A 27,038-nucleotide genomic window follows, 5' to 3' on the forward strand; every position below is an offset into this window, starting at 1 on the left:
AAAAACCTATCTATTTTGCCAGACATTTAGTTTTTAACATTTGTGTGTGTGGGGGGGGGGGTGTCCTTTTCTTTCTCTCCCCCCTTCGCTTGTTTTTGTTATAAATTTATGTAAACTGTCTCGAGTCTAAGCAAGTCAGGCAGTCAATAAATTTGCCAAATAAATAAACTCCCACACAGTATGAGAAGATGTCTTTCAGCATCTTCCTATATCACTGTTGCCTTATATAGGTGTTTCCCATAATTGCTGGGAAACGCCAGGGGGATTTGAACCGGCAACCTCTTGCTTCCTAGGCAAGTTACTTCCCCACTGCACCATTAGGTAGCGCAGTGGGGAAGTAACTATTGATTTAGAAATTCTCCTTACAGATGGTGATGAGAAAGACATCTCTGACATGGATTTGTATGAGGAATTAAAATATAAGTGAAACCATTTCGAGGGCAGTTACTCTCCAACGAAAATATTGGAATTCATACTTTCAAACGATTTGACAGCATCATTGCCAAACCTTTTTGTGGCACTGAGAATTCTTTTAATGTTGCCAGTATCAGGGTTTAGCACAGAATGGAGCTTTTCAAAGCTGAAATTAATCAAAACATACCTCCATTCCACAATGAAACAAGATCAGTTGGATGGGTAGGCAACCTTATCAATTGAACATGCTATTGCCAAGGATCTAAATCTTGATGAAATAATTCAAAGATTTGCAGCCCGGAAAGTGAGATTTTGAGGGGGAAATATGAATGAGTAGCCCCATGTTAAACTTCTACGTATGTTATGTTTGTGAATTTAAGTTATTAAAATATGAACATTATTTTAGTAAAAGGTACTGAATGAAGTAAACAGACATAATAATTTATGGCTTTTAACAAAAAAGGAAAACTATATAAAAATGAGGGTGGGAGGGCAGATCCAAACTGGCCAAGGGTGCCACAACCCCTTGAGTCAGAAAGGGGTTGAGTCCTGATCAACAGAAAGGTTCTGTGGGGTACTCCATTAAAGGCTGGATGTCAGCATAATCCTGAGCTTGTCCCAAGCTCAGGGAGAAAGAGGATAATTTGATAACCTATCACTGGCTTGTGCCTCTTCTGTTGTAGACTACAGATTTAGAAGATGCTTAAAACTGTAGCATTGTCTATAGTCCCACAGACTATAAAATATGCTGGAGTCAGTAATACCTTCTATAGTCAATGGTCCCTTTCAGTTCTGTTTTTAAAGCCTCAGCTGGTTCATGGAGCATGAGAGGGGAAGGATGAGGCAACGGCTGCTACTGCTTCAACAGGAAAACAGGATCACATGGTACCCCAGGCAGGGAGGCTTGCTCTGGCATTCCAAGAGCTAACCACACTGACTGGCCCTAGGAGTTCCCTTGTTGATACTCAAGGATCTCCTGGAAGAGCTATGGAAAAACAACTATGGAACATGTCTTAATCTCCTCCCACAACCCCCAGTCAAGTCAATCATCCATTACACATTTTAATGTATAAATCCCCAAAAGATTTTGAATGATAGATTTATCATGAAGATACATAACTAAAAGGAAACTAAATGGATTAGTACATTATGCCCCCACTATTTTATTTAGTGACAGCAGGCTCTGTCTAATGATTCTTTGCTGTTCATAACTCACATTCAGCACAATATTGTTCAACTTTTCTATTATTTGCAAGTACAATCTCTTTTTCGTTGTACCGATAACAATTCTAGCAAGGGAAATGAGAACCAAAGCGTGTAGCCTCTTAATTATATTCTATGCAATCCCCAATAGCATGCTCTTCCAGTATATCAAGTATAATCATGATGTCAATTTCCAAGTATTTTCTAACAGTATTACATGAACGTTCTTACCTTTTTATCTTCTTTAGTCTTTCTGACACTGTGCTGAGTGTCAAATGTGTTCTGCATATGAAATCCCTTTTTTGACCATTCATTCTTTTGAGACATTAGATGAGGTGGGCCAAAGCTGCCATTAACTCTGTATCTGTCAGCAGGAATTTTATTCATTGGAGGAGGAAGAGTACCACAGTTTATACTTGACCAGCCATCTGTAGAATCTGTGTATGACTCTTGGTCACTTACACTTCCATGTTGCCAATCCTTTAACACATGTACGGGCAACCATCTTTGATTAGAAGTGTCCACAGAACTTTTCTTGCATGACATAACTGAGCTTTGAGGAGGAACTAATGGGACTTCAATGCGAGCTGCAGGAGCCAAGAACTTACTTAGATTCTGAGATTTATCATTTATTGCTTCTACAGCAGAGTTCCCCTCTTGTTCATGACCAAAATTCCAGTGGGATGCTGCTGGACCTCTCCCTATAGGACTGTCCCGCATAGTACTAAGAACATGTTTATTTGAATTAGCTCCTAAATCAACTACCAAAACTCTATTGCTTTTCTCTTCTTGGTTAAAGTTTCCAATACCACTATCACTATTACTACTCATACTATTATTTTGATGAAAATCTGCATCTCCATCAAGAAAGGCCCTTGCTCGTACTCCTTCAATCAATTCCCCCATATCTCTGTACAAAACAGAGATAAACTGAAGAACAGGTAGAGAGGACATCGGAAATTCTAAGCAGCCGTTCGTGTCCGGATCTGCTGTGCATTCCAATCCAAAACGACGAGCAATGCCCTGGTGAATTTTATGATGAAATAATTCTGGATCCACCATAAATACATGACATGATGTCCTCAAAACTGCTTCATCTTCTTGAGCCAAACTTGCGTCATCAATGGTCTGCATGGTAACTAGCCCAAAAAACCTTCTGTCATCAGGACATACAGCACTAAACGCTAGCTTCTCTGCAGGATACTCAGCAATCACACCAGATTTATTGCTGCAGAGTTGAATACAATCATGCATAATCTTCATCATCACCAATGAATGGATTTTTTGTTCTGCCCGAAGGCGTCTCATACATCCACGAATAGCCTGTAAACTGTCATATTCCAGATTTGAACTTGAAGAGGGAAGTTCAATAGATCCCAGGTAGCCTACAATCATAGCCACATTTAAAATGCTTGCATCCAGTCCAAAATATTCCTGATTTTCTAATCCAATTCTAAACATAGAGTCATCATTCAAGGCTTTGGGCAGTTCCTCATTGTAGAGAATATTAGGGTTTACATTTTCAGGTCTAGTTTCTAATTTAACAGCAGCAACATCATGAGCTGGCATTTGCTTTCTTCTCGAGGTCTGCATATCACCAGCACATACATTAGGATTTTCAAAGATCATGCTGAAAATTCCACCAGACTGCATTTCTTCAACCACCTTTTCTGCTCTGTTTATACCCAATCCTTTAGAGTCAGGTTTTGGTTTTAGCCACCCCTTCCCATCATAAAAACTAGCTTCTTCATCACTTGAACAAGAGTCTGTGTGGCCAACTCCCTCAGCAATAACCATGTGTAGAACTCCAGAGCATTTGCCTATTAGCTTCACTACATCTTCGTGGGATGCCCTTTTCACATTAATTTCATTTATTGCAAATATTTTATCTCCTGCTTTAAGTCCCACATAATCAGCAGGGCTTCCTTTCAAAACACAACTGAGAACACAGGGAGCTTGTCCAGAAAGGGTAAATCCATATCCTGCTCTCCCTCTAGCAACTTCAACACTTCTTATGCTAGAATTATGCATACGCATCCGACGCTTCACTTTTCCCCCTGGTCTGTACATGCTGGTACTTTTTACAGAAAGTCTATGTAAGCCAGTGTAAATGTTTCATGGGATGCTGAAAAGCAGTTTAACTTTCTTTATCCTGCAAAATAAAAAAGAAGCAGTTTAAATACATTCTCCTTTACCTCTTTTGTGGTTGTTAATAGCGAATTATGGTAGCAACGCAGACCTTTACTCCAGATAAAGGCTTCCTATAAACAAAACAAGCACCCACTAAAAGCAAACACTCATTAATAACTAATTAATAGTACAGGCACTACAGCAGACATCTACCAAGCACATCCTCAGCTGGAAACACACCAACTGTCTCATCTATCAATTGTGCTCCATATGGTACTATCACAAGTACCATAAACACTGAACTTGTAACAGTTCCTAGAAGACCTTCAAGTTGATATGCACATTTGTGAAGAGATACAAAGAATTCAGGTTAACTTAACCATGAAATAATCCATCCAAGTACTGCACTGAACTCAGCTACTTATGGTCCTAAGTTAGGATACAACACAGTCCTAATGTGTTGGCATTCACTAACTGCCTATAAGATTGGAATTAGTGGCTGACATACTGACTAAGTATCAGTGCTCCTGAGAAGTTCAATTCACTCACTCCACTGCTACTCAGTGGTGGGGGCAAATTTTGACAACCTCCTTCACTGTGTGCCACTCAAAAATATTCAGTCCTCCTCAAGCTCATATTTTTGAGATGGCTTTTAAGGAAAGGGGAAGCCATTAACCCCCCCCCCCCGCCATATTATACTAGCACTGGTGCAGCATTAGTCTTGTACTCTCCAGAAGTACTGATGCTACACTAGGACTTCTCCTGTTGTACTGGTGCTTTCTTAGTCAAGATGTCGGCCACTGTATTGGATTTTAAATCCATAGTACCTCATCTCTTTGATATTTGTAATGCCATTCTAGATATATTGTTCAAATGCTTGAGCAGGAAAGAAACATTCAAACTTCTAACCGCCTTGCTTCCCAGTTTATTCTACAATGGTGGTGGCTTCATGCTTCATACTTAGGCCAAAGCTCTTTAGCAGGCTTCTTTGTTGCCTGCACTATATCCTATCTGCTGTTCTCCTCAACGGGTCCTGCTTCCCACTAGAGGCAGATGCAAGAAACTACTAGCTTTAATATTTCCAAAGATTATATTTTAGATCACCCTGGTGCAAAGCAGGTCTCTGTTTGCACAAAGGGCTCCAAGGACAATGAAAATGTCTACTGGAGCTCTTGGTACAAACCGAGATCTGCTTTGCAACAGGGTGATCTAATTAAATTTTTAACAACATTTATGGCACTATATCTTAAGCTTGTCACAAACTGTAGACTTTGGGGCTTTTGCATTAGCTCTGTCTCTTTATCATTTTATCTGTATGTTTTTGTTTTATATCCAGCCTGAAGAAATTTGAAAGCTTGCCCACTACTTTGACATTTTACTTGGTCTTAATAAAAAGAGACATTGGTCTTACTGTGAAGGTTCTTTTCCCCTGAAGTAGGAGATCCTCAGATAGGGTGATGTACTGCACATGCTCGAGACAGAACTGGAATCACATGGTTTGATTGAAGGCGTGGTTACTTCCTAGCCCCAGTTCCAGGAATGACGAGCGAGGTATGAAGGAGACAACTGGAGAGAGCTCAAGCAAAACTTTTTAAAAACATGAGAACATTTATAGAAGAAAGTCAACACAGAAAGGAGATCGAGAGACAGTATGAAGTTAACAGAATAATTACTAAACTTTATAACCCTGAGAGCAGTCTCAGTAGGAACCCAAAGGTCGAACCCGCCATAACTCGGTGGGCGGAGCCCCAACCCTTTCTGCACATCCGGGTGGGGCTGAGGATCTCCTACTTCAGGGAAAAAGAACCTTCACGGTAAGACCAATGTCTCTTTTTCCCCTGAGTAGGAGATCCTCAGACAGGGACATGCCAAAGCAGCCCCCTCAGGACCTGGGATGGGAGGATGTGCTCAGACAACCTGCTGAAGAATGGTACGGCCAAAAGCTGCCTGATCCTGAGAGAAATCAGGGATCTTATAGTGCTTTATGAATGGCGTGACTGACAACCAAGTCGCCGCCCTGCATATTTCCGTCAGAGGAATATGGGCTGCGAAAGCGGCGGACGCCGCGGTGCTTCTGGTGGAATGAGCAGTCACTCCTCCCGGGGGGAGGGGGGAGCTGTAAGGTTCCATATGCCATCTGTATACAGGACTTGATCCAACTAGCTAAAGTGGATTTGGAGACCTTTTCGCCCCTGTTTGCAGAACGGAAGGAAACGAACAGGGTGTCCGCCCGGCGAATGTCCTTAGTGCGTCTGATGTATATCTTCAGTGCCCTCCTCACGTCGAGCTTATGCCACAGCTTTTCCTTGACATGTACTGGGTCCGGACAGAAAGACGGGAGGACGATAACCTGGGATCTGTGGAAAATGGAGTTGACCTTGGGAAGGAAGGTCGGATCCGGCCGCAAGATGACGGAGTCAGAGTTGAAGGTGCAGAATTCCTTACGCACCGATAGTGCAGCTAACTCTGAGACTCTGCGGGCAGAGGTCACCGCCACTAGGAAGGCAATTTTAAATGTCAAGGTCCTCAATGGAATCGATGAAAGAGGCTCGAATGGTTCTTTCGTGAGAGCATTAAGTATTTTATTCAAGTTCCAGGTGGGAAAACATTTAAGGGGAGGAGGGGCAAGGTTAGAGGCTCCCCGGAGGAACCTAGAAAGATGTTGATGGAGGACTGCTTGTCCGGTTGTAGTTGAGGAAATCTGTAAGACCGAAGCTAATGCAGAAACTTGACGTCTGAGAGTACTGGGATGCAGTTTCATGTCCAGGCCGGCTTGAAGAAATTCCAGCACCTCTGGAACTCCTGCTTCAAGTGGCTCCTTGCCGTGAGCCTTAGCCCAGCGTATGAATGCAGACCAGGTAGATTGGTATATTCTAATGGTAGACTGTCGGCGTGATGCGAGGATGGTATTCTGAACTCCCCTAGAGTACCCCTGTGCCTCTAGATTCGTGCGTTCAGCCTCCAGGTGGTCAGTTGGAACCATTGGGGGTCTGGATGCAGGACTGGACCTTGATGAAGCAGGTCCAGGCAGCTTGGGAGGCGCCATGGAGGGGCGGTCGCAATGCTGAGGAGATCTGGGAACCACAGCCGCCAAGGCCAGTAGGGGACCACCAGAATTAGTTCTGCTTTCTCTAGTCGCAGTTTTTTGATGACCTTCATTACGATGGGAGTCGGAGGAAATGCGTATAGCAGGCCCTTTGGCCAACGCAAGTGGAGCACGTCTACTCCCTCTGCCAGTGGTGTGTAGTATCTTGTGTAGAACCGAGGAAGATGGTTGTTGCCTGGGGAGGCGAACAGATCGACTAGAGGTGTTCCCAGGACTTGAGTGATTTGGAGGAATACTTCCCGGTGTAGTGTCCACTCTCCCGGATCCATCGCCTTTCTGCTGAGCCAATCCGCTATCTTGTTGTCGTCTCCCTTGAGGTGTTCGGCTAGGAGAGACCGGAGATTGGATTCCGCCCAACTGAATAGGAGGTCGGTCTCTTGCATTAGAAGGGGTGACCGTGTCCCTCCTTGGCGATTGACGTGTGCCTTGACTGTGATGTTGTCCGTTCAAAGCAGTACGTGTTGACCTTGCAGGACCGGGAGGAAGTGTTGAAGGGCCAGGCGGGCTGCCCGAAGTTCAAGCCAATTTATGAGCAGGACCACTTCCGATGTGGACCAGGTGTCCTGGATGATTGACCCCTGGCAGTGGGCCCCCCAACCGTAGAGGCTGGCGTCTGTGGTGACCACCACCCGGTGAGGTTCCGTCAGTTGAAGTCCTTGGAGGAGAGCAGGGGACAACCACCAACGGATTGAGTACCGGACAGCAGGGGGAATAGTAATGTGTTGATGCTGGGCCGCCATGATGTGGTCTTGCCACGGAAGAAGGAGCCACTGCAAGGGTCGGGAGTGCCACCGTGCCCAAGGAGTGCAATCCAAGCAGGCTATCATTGATCCCAGAGACTGGGCCAATTTCATCACATCCTCTCGGTTTTTGCTGAGGAGAGGGAGGAGTTGTTTGACAATGCAGCCCCTGCGTTCCGGTGGAAGAGAAATTGTGTTCTATGCCATATTGAATAAGGCACCCAGATGGACTAGCTCCTGAGACGGTTCCAGATGGCTCTTTTGAGCGTTGATCACGAAACCGTGGTCCTTCAGGGCCCGCAGGGTGGTCTGAACGTCCTTCACAGCTTGGCCTCTGGAGGGCGCTCTGATAAGCAAGTCATCTAGGTACGGATGGAGCCCCACCCCTTGGAGGCGGAGGAATGAGACGAGGGAGATCATCAACTTCGTGAAGACTCTTGGTGCTGATGCCAGACCAAAGGGTAAGGCCCGATACTGGTAGTGGGATCCGTTGTAAGCGAAACGGAGGAATTTCCGACTGGCAGGAGCGATCTGGACGTGTAGATAGGCTTCCGAGAGGTCTACAGAAGCCAAGAAATCCCCCTTTCTCACGGCCTCCTTTATCGTTCGGAGCGACTCCATACGAAATTTCTTTTTGCGCACAAAGTGGTTGAAGGACTTGAGATCCAGCACCGCCCTTCAGGATCCGTCTTTCTTTGGTACTAGGAAAATGATGGAGTACACTCCCTTGAATTTTTGTGAAGAAGGTACTGGTTCTATTGCTTCTATTTGGAGAAGATGAATCACTGCCCGCTGCATTCGATGTTTCAGTGGAACAGAAGACCTTGGTGTAGGGATGAAGCAGGACGGGGGGGAAGAGGTTAGTTCTATGGTGTACACCCTGGATATGGTTTCTAGGACCCATCCGTCTGTGGCGGTTGACATCCAGGTCAGAACAAAATGCGATAGCCTTCCCCCCACACAGGGTGGATTTGATTTAAATCACGATTTAAATCACTAGCAGGGTGGATAAAAATCAAAAAAATCTGATTTAAATCAAAAAAATCTGATTTAAATTAAAAAATCCGATTTTTTTTATTTAAATCGGATTTTTTTGATTTTTATCCACCCTGCTAGTGATTTAAATCAAATCCACCCTGCCCCCACAGGTATGTAGTCATTGTTTGCGTTGACGGAAATTGGAGAATGGTCGGGTAGCTGGGTTTTGGGATGGACCTCTGGATCGCTGTCTCCACTGTGTCCGGCTGCCGCCTCTGTAGGGGGCTGGGCGGAAGTCCCTAGGTTGGTTGAAGTGAGCGGGCTGATAGGAGTGCTGTCTGAAGGAACGAAAGGAACTGTGTCCACCCCGAAAGGAAGGCCTGAAGTCCTTCTGAGCGGACGGCATAACTTTTTTCTTGTCTTTAGTATCTACAAGGACTGGATCCAATGCTGGGCCGAAGAGCGAGGCGCCAGCGAAAGGAGCAGCAGTCAGGGCCAGTTTGGATTTGGCATCGACGTTCCATGGTTTCAACCAGAGGGTCCTGCGCACTGCAACACCTGCTGAAAGGGCCCTAGATGATTGCTGAATGATATCTAGGCTTGAATCAGCCGTGAGGGCTGCGGCCTTGCCGATTTTGTTAATGCCCTGTAGCAATTTTGGAAGGTTCGGGGGCACCAGTTGGACTAACTCCCTTGCCCAGAGGACCGTTGCTCGTGCAAAAATGGAGTTAGTGGTGCCATCTTAATGGAGGATGCTGAAGCCTCATGGGCCTTTTTTAATAGTACGTCGCAACGCCTATCCTCCTGTGACTTGAGTTGTTCCTGGTGTTCGGAGTGCACCACTGCCCCTGACACCATTTGGACCACCGGGGGGTCCACCTTAGGAGTTGCTAGAAGAGAAGATACATCAGGAGGCAACATATAATGTTTCTTTGGTAGGCTCCCTATAGGTCTGGAGGAGGTAGGTCGTTGCCATTCAGAGGACATGACTCTATGGAACGGGGGGGGGGGGGGGAAGGGACCACCGGGGTAACTGGGTCTGCCGGTGGGAATACCTGTTGATCCAGTGTGGAACTAGATGGAGTAGGCGTATTCTCTGTTGGAGAAACTGCATTAATAGTTCGTTTGGCTTTAGCAAGTAAGATTTCAAAATCAGAAGAGGAAAATAGTCTGGTGGAATTAGAGATAGGAGGAGTGATGTCCTCATCAGACAGTTCCCCTTCCTCCTTTCCTGAGTCTGAGGGTTGTTCAGGAAGGCCAGGCCCTGAGTGCGAGGATTCCTCCCCTGAGGTGGAGGATGGGGCCACTGGAGGAATCGGTCTGGATGGAAGGATAAGAGGGGGAGGAGGAAGGGGGGTTGTACAGGAGGGGGAGGTAGGGGGTTGGTAACAGGATGGGTAGGACCGTATGGATAGTTTCCCAACTGAGGAGCCAGAGGGGCCAAAGTGGAAGGTCCCGCTTGACTGGAAAACGGAGCCGCAGGTGGCTCAAGTACAATCGATTGCGTGCAGTCTTGTTGCCCAACATGCGGAGCCGCAGGTGGCTCAGAGCTAATTAAAGCAGAAGGGTACCCTTGCATAGCGCTTGGGATCCCAGCTGGCCCCAGATTGAACTCCCTTGCAAAGAAATCCCTGAGCCATTGAGTGGCTTTGGGGGAAAGGGGATCTTTACTCACGGTTAGAAGAGGAGTCGGCTGCTTGGCGGGAGAAATGGCGCGGGAATCATCGGGAGGCGGGGGGGGGGGAACGACAGCGTGGACCAGCCGGTTCCCCCTCTACCGCAAGGTCTTGTCCCGAATTAGGCACTGGAGCCTGCAGGTTGCCCACCGGGTTCCGGACTCCAGGCGCTGCAACCACCAGTTTGCTCTTTCCTTTCACTTTCTCTTTTGTCTTCCCGCCATTTTTAGTGAGCTTCTGCTTCGAGCGGCAGCAAACCGCTTGTATAAGCAGCCACTCGCTCAAACGTTTGCACCCTTCGCTATGCAGAGCCTCCTTTCTAGAGTCCTTGCGCTTTTTCTTTTTCTTAGGGGCAGAAGACTGGTCAGCAAGATGCTTAGTCTTCTTGCTCGCCTTTGTAGGGAGCAGCTCCGATGGCTCTCTGGTACTCTGAGCTCTGGGCTGAGCGGAGGCGGAACATGGCGGCGGTAACGAAGCGCCCAGAGGCACAGGGGAAATGGCCGCCGATGCAGACGCCGGCAAAGATGTTAAAGAAGCCAGCGGGGGCGCTAGACTGCCCAGGTCCTGCGGCAGATGCGTGCTCTCCGAGAGGCAGCCTTGCTCAGAGCTCTCTCCACAACAATCCTATCTCGAGCGAGACAGAACTGGAACTGGGGCTAGGAAGTAACCACGCCTTCAATCAAACCATGTGATTCCAGTTCTGTCTCAAGCATGTGCAGTACATCACCCTATCTGAGGATCTCTTACTCAGGGGAAAAAGAGTATTGATGCTACTTTAGGAAGGTTTCCTAGTGAAATGAACATGGCTATCAATGATTTTTTAAAATATCCCTACATAACAGTAAGAAGAGCTACCATCTTCTATAAGACAGCAGTATCTACCTTCCTTCTGAGTCCCATAAGTCTAAATAGTGAACTTTAGGCTTCTTTTTCTTTAGTAGCAACCTTAAGTTTTGTTAATATACAGCAGTGCCTTTAACACACATACACACACGGAAACTGCAAATGTTTTTGCTATCAGATGAGGATCAGCTTTTAAAATTAAAAAAGGAGAAGATCTTGGTAGCTCTTTGTATCCCAGCCCCTTAGGTTTGAGGTATTTAGAATTGTACTCCACTTTTCCAAAGGCAACCCAAAGTAGCTATCCTAAGCAAAATACCACATTATCAAAACAGCTATCAATATATTATATATTATATATAAGACATATGTAAAAGCAACTCTAATAAGGAGTTCATTTAATAGAATTACGAGTATAGCCAGATAAACACAACAGAGAGCTCACAAATTTATATTGACTCACTTTCCTGGAAGCCAACAACACATAATGCTAGAACATCCAAGAGAGAATTCAATATAGTTCACATCCTGCAGTAAGCAGACAATAATAAACCCACATTCAGTTCAAACATAACTCACATACCCTTTCCCCTTAACTTTTCTCTCCTAAAGTCCAAAGAGATACACTTGACCCTTCAATCATCCCTCAGAAGTTACATTGTAGTACAATGTAACAACTTCTTAGTAAGACCGCTGAGCCACATGGGAAGTATGTTACCATGCTCGTTTGAACCAGTCAGTGTCCTATAACACATGGACTTATACCTTAAAGATAAGTGAGGTGTGCGGGGAGGGGAGTTACTAAGGGTACTAAGGAAAACCCTTTCTCTACCACAGTCAACTAGGGATGTGCACAAAGCTGGTTTACCCAGTTCAAATTTGAACTGGACAAGGCATGTTTAGTTTTGATACCCCTGAACTTGGGCCCTGGTTCAGTTCAAATCCAAACTGGTTCAGGCCCAGTTTGGGGGTGCCAGACAAGTTAGAATTAGGTTGTTTTTTTTAAGTCAGACTCACCACTGCTAGGTTCGGCAGCCTGGGGGTGGTGGTGGTGCTACGACTGCAAGGGGTCTCCGGCAGCCTCCCCCTGGTCTCTCACAGGGCGTTTCAGGGCTGTTTGGGCCATTTATGAATGCATGGCAACAATTTTTGAGGCTGCCATAAAGGCGCACAAGTCATTTTGCGTGGCCGGGTTGTGACCATGCAAATGACTCACGTGCATGCACGGCAGCCTCAAAAATGGCCTCGTGCACTCACAGAGGTCCTGAAACGGTCCATAAGAGTCTAGGGGGAGGCTGAAGGAGGAGCTGGTGGAGATCTCCCGCAGCTGCAGCAGCACCCGCCCCCCCGGGCCACTGAACCCGGCGGTGGCAAGTTAGACATTTTTTACACACTAATTCTAATGTGTCTGGCACCCTCGAACTGGCCCATGGTGTTTGGCTCAACCTCGAGCCGAACACAGTTAGAAGTTGAGCCATCAAACGGAGCCAGTTTGAGCTTGAGCTGGCTTGCACATCTCCACAGTCAACTCTACTAGTCAGGAAGCACATAGTTAACCTTAGCGTTGTCAGCAAATTATATGCCAGGCATCTTTTGAGGAAACTCCAGGAATGGTTGGATGATCAGTATATCCTAATGGCTGAGCAAGCGGGGTTTTGAGAAGGCTTCTCTACAACTCATCAAGTATTTACATTGCAATTTTTGGCTGAAAAATATTCCTTTAGCCCTAAATCGTCCCTGTTTACTGCTTTTATAGACTTTAAGGCAGCGTTCGATTCCATATCTAGGGACAAACTCTGGCTGAAGTTAAAGGAATCATCTGTAGACCGCCGTTTACTTTTACAAATTTACAATTTCCATCGTAATACCCGTCTCAGAGTACAATGCTCTAGAAAAGGGCACCTCTCATCTGAGATTCCTACCTATAAAGGAGTTCAGCAAGGATGCATCCTTGCCCCAGTCTTGTTTAATTTTTACATAAACTCAATAGTTTCACATTTTATTGATTTGGATTTGCATCCCCCCAAACTTGTTGGCAGACATGTTTCATTATTACTCTATGCGGATGATATTGCCCTTTTATCTCAAACCAAGATAGATCTTAGTCGTGTCTTGACCTCCTTAGTTAAGTATACTGAGGAGGCGGCTTTAGAGATCAATTATTCTAAGACCAAGATAATGGTGTTTTCAAAGCACCCCAAAATCTTTAAATGGACAATAAACGGGCATAGTATTGAAGAGGTTAAGGTTTTTAAGTATTTGGGGGTAGTATTCCACCAAACTGGAACATGTAAAGCCCATCTTGATTATATTTCCCAAGGTGCTCAACAGACAGCAAATATGATGAAATCCTTCTGTTATTCTAGGGGTGCCTTTTTCGTACCAGTGGCTATAAAATTGTTGAAGGCCAAGATATATCCCCAAATTCTTTATGGGGCGCAGATCGGTCCTCTGGAAAATTTCTCTCAGCTTGAAACAGTACAAACCAAATTCCTGAGAGCTATTTTTCAGGTACCCAGCGGTACAGCAAATGCCATCCTTCGTAGGGAAGCAGGGGCCACTACTCTGGAAGCAAAAGTATGGTTTTGCGTAATTAAATTTTGGTTAAGCCTGGTCTTCTTTCCGGCTGGTCTTGCCCCTTTAGTGTTATCAGACAGTTTCGTTTCCAAATGGAAATCAGCTCTGAAATTAAAATTGCATCACTTGGGCACGTCTCAAGAAGATCTTATTGGGCGAGGATTAGAGCAGGCGCTTTGCTTTGTGAAGCAACAGCTCCGAGATATAGATTTGCAGGAGGAGTCCGCACAGTTACCTAAGGGAATTTACTTAGGTTCTCAAACTTTTAACTATAAACCGGCTGAATATTTAGACCAGATCTTGGTACCAAAATTTAGGAGATTTCTGACCCTCGCGCGATTGAACCTTCTCCCTTCAGCAGTACTTGATGGTAAATTCAAATGACTTCCTTATGATCAGCGCTGTTGTCCCTGTGGCTCAGGGGATATAGAGTCTATCACCCATGTTATTCTTTATTGCCAGTTTTATAAGGACACTCGCACCAAATTTATTGCTCCTATTTTAGCCATTTATCCTGGTCACACAGACCAATTTTATTTTGAAATTATGCTGGCCAATTTTAAATCTGTAATTTCAGATAATGTGGCAAAGTTCTGTTTTGTGGCGTCGAAGCTCCGTAAAAACTGTATTAGTAATTTGAATAGTTTGTGATTTTGTAAACTTTTTGAAATTTTTGAATTTTCTTATCAATGCTGTTAATTGTGATTGTTTGTTAATCTGGTCTGTGACCGCAATAAACTTATTACTACTACTACTACTAGTTAACCTCCTGGCAGACCGAGCCCAAAATTATTAGGGCCAAATAGCCAAGCACGAACAACAGACAAATCCCAATCCAGACAGTGCCATCTAACAGAGTATTCCAGAGGAGCAGAATCAGAGAGCTGGTCTTGTAGCAGCAAGCACGAGTTGTCCCCTTTGCTAAGCAGGGTCCACACTGGTTTTCATTTGAATGGGAAACTACATGTGAACACTGTAAGATTTAGGGGATGGGGCTGCTCTGGAAAGCACATCTGCATGCTTGCATGCAGAGGGTTCAAAGTTTCCTCCCTGGCATCTCCAAGGTAAGGCTGAGAGAGACTCCTGCCTGTAACCTTGTAAAAGCCACTATCAGTCTGTGTAGACAATACTGAGCTAGATGGACCAATGGTCTGACTCAGTATATGGCAGCTTCCTATGTTCCAGAGGCAAGAACCTTTTTTAAAATAAAAGCACAATGCAGATGTTAAGGATTAGGAAATAACTACAACAATTGCAGGATTGAAGGCAACTCCCAAGTTGGGGGTGGGCGGTTTAAAAGCCTCAAGACTGTGTACAAAATAAAAGTGTATAGTTTATTTTAAAAGGGGGAGAAAAGATAACTGCAACTTGCTATCTTTCCTATATTGGCCATCTTCAGAGTAATACCAGTGGATGAATCTCATGAGGGAGGTCCAAAGGTCCTATCTGAAGAGATTATGACAAAGTGGGATTTGAGGAGACCATAGGGTGCTATACTGGCACTAAATTCCACTCCATGTGCTAAGGGGGGCAATGGGTTTCCAAGGCAGTCAGGTACAGGGGTTAGGCCATAGAAATCCCACACAGAGAATGGCTCAGCCTCAATTATTCTGTTCCAGGTTCAGTGATTCAACACAGAGTTGTCCAAGGCAGTCTTTTTCAGGTAGGTTTCTCCACAAGAAAACCTGCACTAGGAATCTTTCAAGGATAGTGCTATTTTGGTCTAAAAAGAAGCTTGTCTTCCCCTTGGTAAACATTGCTTTGCAACAGTTTTGCTCAGGGTGAATGTCAAATTCCAAAATGAAGGCAGCAGGGCATCTTGTAAGAATCAATTCCCACCTAAAAGTGGAAGCCCAGCCAAGAAAACATTCAGAGTTACTAATGGGATGGGACAAGGCATGCAATAGAACAAGTCCTAGCAGAAATATATCAAGGGGCTTTTATGAAGCTAGCTGGATGCATCCAGCTTTTCAGCCCAGTTATGGGAGTTACACTAAGAAGTGCTACCCTAGATCACTAGCAGTGCCAGAGGGAGTCAGATGAGCAGAAGAAATGTTGGCTGACCTGATGCAGGAAGCCTCCCCACACAGACAGTTGGAAGAGATGTAGCCCAGTAACAGCAGTCACCACTCAAGCAAGGAGAGAGCAGTCTTGAGCTACTCATGTTACCTAGAGAATAGAAGATGCTCCCAATAAAGCACACTCCATTCCACGGGAATAGTTCCCAAGTAAGGATCCACCATGGAGTTTTACATCCATCTTTTTTTAAAAAACAAGCAAGCACTGACTTATTAAGGTTTATACAAGCGGAAGGCTGTTGCTCAACTACAAATCCCATCTTCACCAGCCACAATTTACTGTGACTGGGGATGATGGGAGTTGTAGTTCAGCAACAGCTGCCTGGAGTGCCAAGTTTGCCTACCCTTGGCAAACAGAGATGCTCTATCGCAGACTTCAACTCTCTTTTTTGGTTTTAGGAGTCAGGCTAAAAAATTAGGAGCTGGACTGCCCTCTGCTGTACAGGGGCAGCAAGAGCAGACTTACTGCTCACCTCCAGCAATGCCCTCTGCTCCATGGGGAGATGTGGACTTGCCACCTTGCTTGCCCAACTCCTCCTCCTGGTCACATCTGTCTGGCTTAAGCAGGTGATGGATAGGTGCAGTAATCTGTCCCCATTTTGCTTGCCCACTCCTCCTCCTTTTTGTATCAGACATCGCTTGCCTCAGGTGCCGCAGCGAGCTGACACTTGGGAACTGTTGAGCTCTGCTCTATCCCTCCAATTATTTTAAACTGTCCCATTCGTACCTGCTCATAGTGATAACCTTTGTTCACATCAGGAGTAAAACACCCTCCATCTTTCTTACTTTTTGGTAAAGATGGAACATGCCATCTCTTGGAATCTGCTGCCTAAAGAGATTTCTTCACATTGCTTGAAGGTAAAAGGTGGCAGAACTCTACATCCTTTTTTGCCTTGTGGCAATCGGAAGTGTGAACACACCAGAGATTTCTGTAGTGGCATTGTAATGCTTATTAAGAATATTTTCAAACAAAAAGCTCTCAAAGTTGTTTACACATAAAATGGAATAAGATGGTTTTCTGCAGTCCAAGGCCAAGTTCAATTTTTTCAGTGTTCTAGACTACAGAGGCCACCTAATGGCGCAGTGGGGAAATGAATTGCCTAGCGAGCAAGAGGTTGCTGGTTTGAATCCCCACTGGTATGGAAACACCTATATTGGGCAGCAGCAATAAAGGAGTGTGCCGAAAGGCATCATCTCACAATGCGTTGGAGGAGGCAATGGTAAACCCTTCCTGTATTCTACTAGAGACAACCACATGGCTCTGTGGTCACCAGGAGTTGACACCGACTCGAGAGCACAACTTTACCATTAGACTACAGAGGGCCAAGCTACATGTGATGCAGGCAGAGATACGAGTCCCCCCCTTATTTGCATCAAATTTGCATTTTTCTAAAACAATTAAGTGTGAAATTTGATGCCCTAGATTGTGCTCTCTCATATTAGTTGACTGATTTATACAGCAAGAGCACACCACCATATTAACTTCCCCTCACTGTATTTCTAAAGTTTTCAAATAGCCAAGCAGAAGTTTTAGAAACAGAAACTTTTCCTAGAAAAACAAAGTATGAAAAAAAAAAAATTCCAGGAGGCGGTGGGGGGGAAGAGTCTGTTTTGGAAATGGAAAGACCCCACATCTCTGGATACAAGAGAGTATATTATGACTCTTCCTGTCTTCTTTTTAAAACATAAACTTACTGAAATAAAGCAAAGGGAGAATGAATTTTTATTACAGCAGCTGTTTTGAGGTAGAAGGTTCTTAAGCCTTCCCCCTGTGGGCCATTTTTACAATCAAGTTCAACACAGTTTTTCCTTCTTGCAGGGGAATAATCAGTTTAGGGGAGATTCTGTTTAAAAACATGGTATGAGCACCCCCTTTCCTAGTACCTCCACTGCAGCAAAATCCACAGTCCTCAAAGCTTTTCGTGAGTGCCCCACATCATCTGCAGTTTCGCACTGGGCTTTTAAAATGAGCTATTTTGACATAAGGCCCCTTTCCTTTAGGTTTGCCGTTACTTTAGTCTCCAAGTTAAACACTCCAAGAGTACAAGTGAAATTAAATTTGTTATTCCAATGTGCATTATTTAGCACATATCACATTTGTCATTGTGTTGGCCATTGCAGAGACATACTTATAAAGCTGTTTTCCCCATTCCAATCTGGATTTCACCATTCTCAAATAATGTGGTGCCATCTACTAACTTGGTGACCTCATTGCTCACCCTGCTCCAGACCAGTCATGACCAATGTGAATACCACAGGACCCAGCAGAACACTTCCTTCAGTTGCAAAAACCATTGTTTACCCTTTTGCTTCCTGCCCCAGCAATAGCTACTGGGTACTAAGCAGACTGCCAAGCCACCACAGCCAGGGGTGTGTAGCTATAATTGAGGCGATGGGTTAAAAGAAACCCCACCCCACAGTTCCTAAAGGTCCCCCAGCTCCACTCCTCCCTATTTTCTTCATTATCTCCCTCTTTCCTAGGGGCCGCCAGGGAGAAGGCGGACACTGACCCCCCTCTCCTCCCCTAGCTACGCCCTTGACCACAGCACAGTGCTGTTGCCGCTGTTCCAACAAAGGTTGCCCATTAACTGCTGCCCCACACGGAGCACCTGTAGGAGGATGAAGCAGCTGGCAGGATAAGTGCAACTGCAGCACCCATGAGACACAGCAGGGGCTAATTTGAAAAATCAAGCGGTAAAACCGAACAGCGTGTCCCACCGGCACAATCCAATCCGAGTCCGATTCCCTTCAGCCCTCTTACTCAAACTTCCATTCCTACACAAGGCTACTACCGGTACGACACACACACCCCTCCTCCCAAGCAAAACCAGCTCCAAGCAAGGAGAAGAAAAGGGCCCTCAGGACACTTAACGGCTGTAGAGAAAGTCCCACTGAACTCAGCAGAACTCCTTACTCTCAGGAAACCTACTGGGGTTGCGTTGCACGTGAACCCAACTAAAACACGCACCCCACCTTAGTTAGTAACAGACAGCTCTTCCCCCCCCGCCCACCCCCCCTCCCTTGCGCGCCTAATCGCTCCAAGGTTTTGTCTACCACCTCCCGCTAGCCCAGGCTCCTCCCCCAGCACAGGCCCGGGGAGAGGAATCAAAGCGCTCGCTCTCCTATATACCCTTCTCACCTCTTCGGCTCCCCACCCCCTCTTCTGTGGGGCTGGCAGACCACACAAGTCGGTCTTCTTCAGTGTAGTCAACTCTCGCCCCACCGCGGTTACCAGGGTTATGCCCGCCGCTCCACCCCCTCAGCCACAGCCTCCTCAGCCACTGGTCAAAGTAAGCTGTCAATCGCCCGTCCCGACAAGCTGGCGTGGCGCGCAGTACAAAGACAATAGTTTTGAAAGACTACAATTCCCAGCACGCCCCTCCTTACCGCCCCGCCACTCAGACACACCGGCGCATGAAGCATGTTGGGAAATGAAGTACTTGGTTGTTCAGGGCGTGGTGGGTGGTTAGCGCCCCTCACCTTTTGATAATACAGATAGGGGGAAAATGCCTGAGTCCAAACAAAAAGAAACACCACATCACAAAGGTAGTTCCCTCACTAGAGACCTTAATCTGAGCAGATGTTCACGCTAAATCCAAATTGCTCACTATTTTCTTGTGAATGTTTCAGTTGTTCGGAGGATCTCCTTTAACACCCCCCAGTTCCTTTTCACTGGGCTACTCTCAATCTCTTTTGATTTGTCCATTACAAATTAAGGACAAAATACATCCCTTGGTGGTGGTGAGTTTCTTTGCGTGAAGCTAAGGCACTTTAATAGGGGGAAAAAAGTGGGCTCAGAGAAACTAAAAATATTCTTTTGGAAATATATAAATGTGAAAATTAATGCCAAGAATTATCAAAGTAGTGTCTTGGGGTGCTATCTAAATGCATTCATTTACTAGGGTGTAAACGCAATTGGGGCTTAATAGGTTTGACTTCAAACAAAGTAAACATGCTTTAGATTGCATTGCTAGTCATTTTACTAATATACTTCAATGTCAGTTTCATTATTGTAATGCTATATTTCCCATTACCACACCTCATTCCATCTTCATCTGCATAATAAGCAGCTTACCTTCTGAATGGCTACAGGAGGACTGCATTTAGATAGGACCATGATTTTATTGAAGCAACAGGAGGCTCACTATTACAAATACACACAGGAAGCGACCTCCCCCCCAAACCCTTGCAAGTTTACAATCCCTCCCCTCTTTCACCATTTGGGCACAACTTAGCTTATATCTTAAAACATAACAACCTTGTGAGGTGTCCTGGGAGTTCAGCTTTGAAAAGAATTCCAGACAAGTCTGAGATAAAGCAGACAATGTCTTAATCAGAACAAGCATCACAGGCGCCAATTGTCTGTCTGGCTCTCACCACACATGGGTTACCTCTTGCTCCAACCATCCCATATAGCCACAACCTCCCCTATGTTCAATTGCCTTATCATATAATCCCCTTCTCCCCAATGGACAGCGTCATTCATCATGGCAGCAGTTATTCCAGCTGCACTTTCAGACCCTGAGCCCTTGTAGTAGAGGGGTCCCTGCTGCACCTGCAGAGTCTTACTCTGAGGTAAGAACCAGCTAGAATGAATGGGAGAAGGCTAACCATGGGCATAAGTAACAATATTTTTATTGGACAGTGTCTGAAATGAAGCAGCCTGTGTAAGAAAGTCATACATACATGGATTTGCCAGCCATCCCATTCCACAAGAGTTTCTGTGCCTTTGTAAGCAGCACAAAAGTCAGCAGAGTAACAAGTGTTGGTTTGGTCTGGCTACACCAGTTGCACAAGTGTCTCTCATGAGCCTTGCAAAGCTACAGCAGCTTGCCATGCACAAGTAGGTTGGCAATGGCAACCCAAGTGACTATCTAAAATCACACTGAGCACATCTACTGGGCTTCCATGGTGGTCTGCACAGCCCAGGGAAGCTTCCATCCTTTGTGCCTGATGGGGAGCTATATGCAGATAACAGAAAAAGAAAGAAAAGAGTCAGCAACATTAGATCTCTGGACCTGAAGGCATAATCAATGTTTGAGTGACTGACTGTAGGAGAACAATGTCACGAGAGTCCTCATGAAGAGCCTTTTTTGCTCCAGCCCCATCCACCCTTCTTGCTGGGGAGCCACCTAATGGCACAGTGTGAAATGATTTGCCGAGCAAGCCAGAGGTTGCAATTTGAATCCCCACTGGTATGTTTCCCAGACTATGAGAAGCACCTATACTGGGCAACAGCGATAGAGGAAGATGCTGAAAGGCATCATCTCATACTGCACTGGAGGAGGCAATGATAAACCCTTCATGTATTCTACCAACCATAGGGCTCTGTGTTCTCCAGGCATCGATACTGACTTGAGGGCAAACTTTACCTTTACAATGACTGAGGTGAGGCACTGTTGCAGATGGGGTTCCAGCGCATTGACTTTTTGCACCAACTCTCCTAATGACCACTAGATTAGGAGTTGAGGTAGCTAGTGAAGGTCTCCTTACCTGTCCCTGCTTGCCTCTACTCTATGAGCCCTGCTCTGACTCCTCAGGTGCTTCCTGTAGTGAGTCAGTCCTCTTAGAGTGAAGATGGAAACATCTTTCTCTCCCTACCTATTCATTATGTAGCTGATAGATAGATAGGTCTTTCCTATCCCAAATGTATTTCACCAATAAACTAGTGAAGTAACTTAGACTCTACAGTGATCTCCATATGTGTTCCTTAAACAGCTGCAACAACTAAACTCTGCACTCTGTAACTGGACTGGTAGCTTCCTTGGACTTTGCTAAATAATCACAAACCCCAACAAGTGCTATCTTTTCTTCCCCTTTAGAGTTGCTGTGGAACTCTGTGTGTGTGGTGACTATTTGTTCAGCTCCATGTGGTCAGGCTGCAATCCTGAAAAATAAAAGGGCTCATGAGTGTTTAGCCAGCAGTCACAATGGCTGGGGCCTAGCAGGCATTCACCAATAGGCAGAATGCATACTCTTCTGCTTGGGAGACAGGGCTTGTTGGGGGAAGAAGGAATGCTAATTCAACATGGTTTACCAAGGCACAGCTGACAATACTGAAGTGGGGAGGGAAGAGATATTTGCAGCATTCATCCTAAGGCATGGTATTTTTCCCTCCCTTTGCATACCTATTAGGGGTGTGTTGGCCTTGCATCTGCTGCTGGGGTGCTATGTCGAGTTCTCCTGAAACAAAGTACCTGTTGGGATTCTGAGAAGAGAAGTTTCAGCAAAGTTATCTCCCTGTGTTCCAAGGTCAGTAGACTGTTTGTGCAAAGTATTCTTTCTCCACAGTTCCCATCGTTAAGGTTCACCTTTGTGTTTGTGTACAGCATTAGGTTAAAAAGGCAAGACTTTATGCTACACATCCTATCATCTGAGTTATATTCTCCCTTTGTGTGGTTTATATACTGGGACAGGTGAGCTGTGATTGATTGCAAAAGTAGTTTGAATCCTATACTCTGCAGTGGTGAGGGAGGTGGGGGGAAAGTCAAAGTTTTGTTTTGGTGTCCATGTTATTCAATGTTTGCTTTTTCCTTAAAAAAAAAAGTTCCAGTGGTAATATAACATTATGCTGTTGCTGGGATTATTTGCAGAGTTTGGAGAGAGTATAATTGGCACAATTTGATTCCAACCCCATTCCACCCACAGGAACATAGGAACCTGTCTTATGTGGAGTTGGACCAGTGGTGCTTTTAACTCAGTAATGTCTACACTGACTGGCACTGGCTCTCCAAAGTTTCAGGCAGGAGTCTTTCTCAACCCTATCTGGAGATACCAGGGGTTGAGACTGAGACCGTCTGCATGAAATGCAGATGCTCTACTACTGAGCTATGGCTATCCCCTTACATGCTCACATCTCTGCCGCATTGTGTGGCTTCCACTGGCATTGCAGATATGTTGGCACAGCATTCTGCTGGTGTAATGGCAGAGTTGCACTGGCTTAGCAGAGACAGTGGGGGTATATCTTGAGTTCTGCTGGTGGACGGGGCTTTATGTCAGATGTTGCTAAACACTTTTTAAGCATAGGATTGGCATATGATGGTTTTAATAAGACACAATTTTCAATTGTTCTTATTTATTGTTTAATTGTAGGTTAATACTTTTTTGTGTTACACCACTTTGAGGCATGCTTTGGGGTGGAAACGTGGCTTGTAAACATTAATTTAAACAAATTAACCCACCTCAGCTACCATCTGTGATGTTAAGAAAATGATACTGGTTAACCTCACAAGGTTCTTGTAAGGATTGTAGAGATAATGAATCTGAACATGCAAGAAGAACACTAGATGAATGCTAAGTAGGATGTATTTGTTTATGTGTATGTGTTTGCAAGCATGGCATGAGTACTTGGGGCACTTATAATTGATAATGGAAATCATTATTCCAATGCATTTCTATGGTCATCTGGAAAGACAAGTATTTATTTATTTATTAGAAACATTTTATATACCACCCACTCCGAAGACTCTGGGCAGTGTACAAAAACATGCAAAACAAGACAGCATTAAAATTACATTCTAAATAAAACTAAAGTAACTAACAGCGGTGGGGGGCGGCGGAATAGATAAACTACAGGGTAAAAGCCTGGCGAAAAAGAAAAGTCTTCAATAAAGATTTAAGAACCGACAAAGAAGGAGCTAAACGAATCTGCAGGGGAAGGGAATTCCAGAGAAGTGGGGCGGCAACCGAGAAAGCCCTTTCACGGGTTCTAGCTCCCCGAACCTCTCGAAGATCGGGGACCGACAAAAGGGCCATCTGACCAGATCTGACCGGACGGGATGTAACTAGATGGGAGAGGTGGGTCTGTAGGTAGACAGGTGCCAAACCCCGCAAGGCTTTGAAAGTCAAAACCAGGACCTTAAATTGAACTCGGTAGCGAATAGGCAACCAGTGCAATGACTGCAGGAGAGGTGTTACCCTGTCATATTTTCCGGCACCCATAAGTAAACGAGCCGCTGCATTCTGGACCCATTGTACCTTTCCGATAGTCCTCAAAGGTATTCCTTGATAGAGGGCGTTACAAATATTGTCTTGATTTATTTTAAAGTTGTAATACTAGAATATGTCAAAGGGTTGTTGTGATATCTTGAGTTAAATGTATGTTAACTTCTACCAAAATAATGAAAGAGTAATGTAGGGATGGAGTTGTAAACAAAACTTCTAGTGGGTCTTTGGAGTGGGGGGACTTCCTGTATGCATCTATGGCTAAAGGGGCTCCTGATGCTTCATACAGATCATTTGAATTCATTCCTATGGCTATTCAAAAACTCCACTGACTTATGCTGAGAAGAAGGAATATGATGTTATGGAGGCAGGTTCCAAACTACCTCAGTGCATTTCTTTGGCCATTTAGAGACTTATATAGATGAAAATGGAATCACTACTCATTTCAGTCGGCTATTTAGGACAAAACTTTATTCAGTCATTTGGGAATGGTCTTGAAAATCCACTCTGTGATCAGCCAATGAGTTTAATGTATTCCAGTCATCATCTTCAAAGGATCCCTATCACAATTCAAAGCAATTTAATGCTTTCAAAAGTTCCATCTGGAAAGAGGTATTAAAGGAACATACTAAAATTAATCTTAAAAAATATTAAAATTAATGGGACATTATACTAAAAGTTCCAGGTTAGAGTGGGCTTGGCAACATGTCTTTTATGTCTGTCTTATTCACTGCTGGACTCAGTCCACTCACCATGCCACCCAGAAAAAGAGGAGGATGAATGGGCAGAGGCTGCCACCCCCAGTGGGCCAATTCTCTTCCTGAGCTGCCTGCAACAGAGACAGCATAAGTGAGTGAAAGGCAGCAGCTGCTCCTTGCAGAAGGGAGAGCACAGTAGCAGAAGCTGTTCCTGTGAGTGAAGGCCGCCATCTCCTGCTTGCTCACTCTCTCACTGGTGGCCCTGCCCACCATACTCCCAGACAGAGAAGCCAGGTGAGTCAGTAGGCAGAGGTGGAGAGCAGTGTTCCCAGATGTTGTTGACTACAACTCCCAGAATCCTCAGCTGCAATGGCTTTTGCTTGGGGATTATGGGAGTTGTAGCCCACAAATTCTTGGAATCTCTGTTAGAGGGAAAACGGGTAGAGAGCCCAGTTCCATAAAAGGGCCCAGTCTCCACTTCAGCAAAATGGTAGAGGCTGGGACCCTGTAGGAGCAGTCTTGCTTTGCCCTTCCTCTCCTGCAAAGAGCTGCTGGTAGAAACTCTCATTCCCTTCTCTGCACTCTCCTGCTGGTGTCTGTAATAGTAGGGATTCCTCCCCACCAAAGTGCTCTTCAGACATGATGCTGTGTATGTATACAGGTGTCTGTACATATGCACCATGCATTCATTTAAAAAGTGAACCTGGGTGCAGGTTCCTTCATATGTGAGGTGCTATTATATGTGCGTTGAACATAGTGTATGAACGGGGGGGGGGGCGCAGAGAGTGCGCTCCTTGAAAGAGAAAGAAAGGGCGAGGGAGCAGGCAAGGTGGCATTTGTGTTCTCCCAAGAAGTGCTCTTCCCACTGCACTGCCCGGTGGGAGAGTGCAGGCAAGTGAGCAAGAGAAGCAGGCAGCGACTATCTCTGCACACACCCCCTCTATCTGGGTGACCTGGCAGAACTGGGGCTTCCCAGAGAGCGTACATGTCAGAGCGAGAGGACCCAGGTGGCCGCTGCTTGCAGGAGCAGCTACTTTCGCCCCCCGCCGCGGGCTGGAGAGGATTGGGTCCAGGGCGGACGGGGAGTGGGGACGGTGGGTGGGGCCCCGACCCAAGGCGCGTTGCTGATGAGGGTTCCTTGTCAAGAAGCTGGAACTGTCTCTGGAGCGACGGACAGAAAGGGGCCCCGCCGTCCAGTTTTCAAAAGCGGGAGCCCGCCTCCCTGTGTGCCGCTCTTTCTTCCTTTTTGCCCCCGCCCGGCCTCTTCCCACTGGCGGCAGTGACCCAATAAAGCTATTTTGAAAGTGACCCCGTAGCGGCTCAGCCGAACGAGAGGCGGCTGCTGCAGCTGTCGGAAATCATGACTGAAGATGACGGATTCCGCGGTAGTGGTGGAGGGCCAGCTCAAGTGGAGAGATGGAAAAAAGGTTCCCAATCCGAACCACCCTTGGCCTGGCCTGGCCGGCGCCAACTTTTAGACTTTCTCTTGCGGGGGGCATTTCCCTCCGCTACTTTTTTGCTTTGGGGGCTGGTGGGGGGCAAAAAAGGAGAGACGGACTACAGCCCCTCCCCCCGATGCTTATTCTTTCTTTCTCTCTCTATTTGTAGTGGAAGACTAGATGGGTGGTGCTGCGCAAGCCTTCCCCGGTTGCAGGTGAGTCCAGGAGCTCCCAAGGGCAGGGGAGAGGAGCAAAGAGTTTCCTTTGGGAGAGAGCGGAGAGGCCCGACCCGGCGAAGGCAGGAGATGGAAGAGCGAGCGAAAGGACCCCTCCCCGTGCGCCTTGGCCGAGGAATTAAAACCAAGGAGAGGAAGCGGTATTGCTTGTGTGGCAAAGTTAGCCGGGGCGCGGAGAGGGAGAAAGATAGGGGTGCTGCCTCGCCGCCCCGCCACAGGTCACGGCGCCGCCTTTGCCTGCCTGCCAGGGCTCTCCTTTTCCTTCCTGTTTTATAAGCCGGGCAGGCTCAGCGGGATGGTCGGAGATAAATTTAGAAAGGGCGTATTAAAGGTAGAGGAGGGACTGCCTGGCAATTGGGAGAGAGACAGGCGGAGGCAAAGTGGCCTTGAAGGACTGCGTGGTTCAGTTGAACCCCCTGTTCAATTCGGAGCTTGAACAAGATGGATTTAATTCGGAAACTTTCAGATATTTCAGTTTCGTGGGTGTCAAGCTTAGGATAATCAACTCTTTCTGTGGAAAAACTATCCCTGGCGAGCCCCCCCCCCCCGCTCCATCTCCCCCCCCCCGCCCCATATTAAGCCATTAAAATCTCTAGGATTGCTTTTCAGTCTTTCCTGGAAACAGATGCTGATTTTTGTAAATTTCAGGCCAATCCCAGAGAGTAGCACTGCTAGTTAAGCTGGGCCCTCACAGAGTCAGGCTACACATGTAAAATACTAAGTAGGTGTTTTTATCCCTCACTGTGTGTGCACTTTCCTTATTACTTAAATGAATTTATGTAGAAATGTCTGTATAATTGCATGCTACCTACGTCATCTGGCTGACAGCTTTTTATTAGCTCATTTACTATCACACCTGCATTCTTTCTGTCAAGTTACATGTTGTCTCCATTTGTCCTATATTTAAACAACAGCTGAATATTTGCCTCTTTCCCCCTGGTCATTTCTCCCTAACTTCCTCAATTCCCCAATCTTTCTG

The 27,038-nt window shown here is 45.8% G+C and overlaps 2 protein-coding genes across 22 annotated transcripts in view; one reads left to right on the forward strand and one right to left on the reverse strand.

Moving 5' to 3' along the window:
• RGS12 (regulator of G protein signaling 12) overlaps positions 1-19,035 on the reverse strand; it is a 142,922-nt gene extending 123,887 nt beyond the window's left edge. For 2 of the 4 annotated variants that reach the window (XM_053256888.1, XM_053256883.1), the window contains exons 1-2: positions 18,882-19,035; positions 1,849-3,769 (exon numbers count right to left, since the gene is read on the reverse strand). In XM_053256888.1, coding sequence (XP_053112863.1) covers positions 1,849-3,687 — 1,839 coding nt within the window. In that variant the 5' untranslated portion in view covers positions 3,688-3,769; positions 18,882-19,035. Of the gene's footprint in view, positions 1-1,848; positions 3,770-15,728; positions 15,834-18,881 lie in introns of all 4 variants that reach the window. The other 2 variants (XM_053256882.1, XM_053256881.1) reach the window with 2 other exon arrangements.
• DOK7 (docking protein 7) overlaps positions 18,967-27,038 on the forward strand; it is a 73,019-nt gene continuing 64,947 nt past the window's right edge. For 4 of the 18 annotated variants that reach the window (XM_053256890.1, XM_053256897.1, XM_053256900.1 and 1 more), the window contains exons 1-4: positions 19,141-19,483; positions 20,219-20,317; positions 21,878-21,994; positions 25,993-26,038. In XM_053256890.1, the coding sequence (XP_053112865.1) occupies positions 19,364-19,483; positions 20,219-20,317; positions 21,878-21,994; positions 25,993-26,038 (382 nt within the window). In that variant the 5' untranslated portion in view covers positions 19,141-19,363. The other 14 variants (XM_053256889.1, XM_053256892.1, XM_053256898.1 and 11 more) reach the window with 12 other exon arrangements.

Source organism: Hemicordylus capensis, chromosome 5 (genome assembly GCF_027244095.1).
Source record: "Hemicordylus capensis ecotype Gifberg chromosome 5, rHemCap1.1.pri, whole genome shotgun sequence".
In the NCBI taxonomy this organism is placed as follows: domain Eukaryota; kingdom Metazoa; phylum Chordata; class Lepidosauria; order Squamata; family Cordylidae; genus Hemicordylus; species Hemicordylus capensis.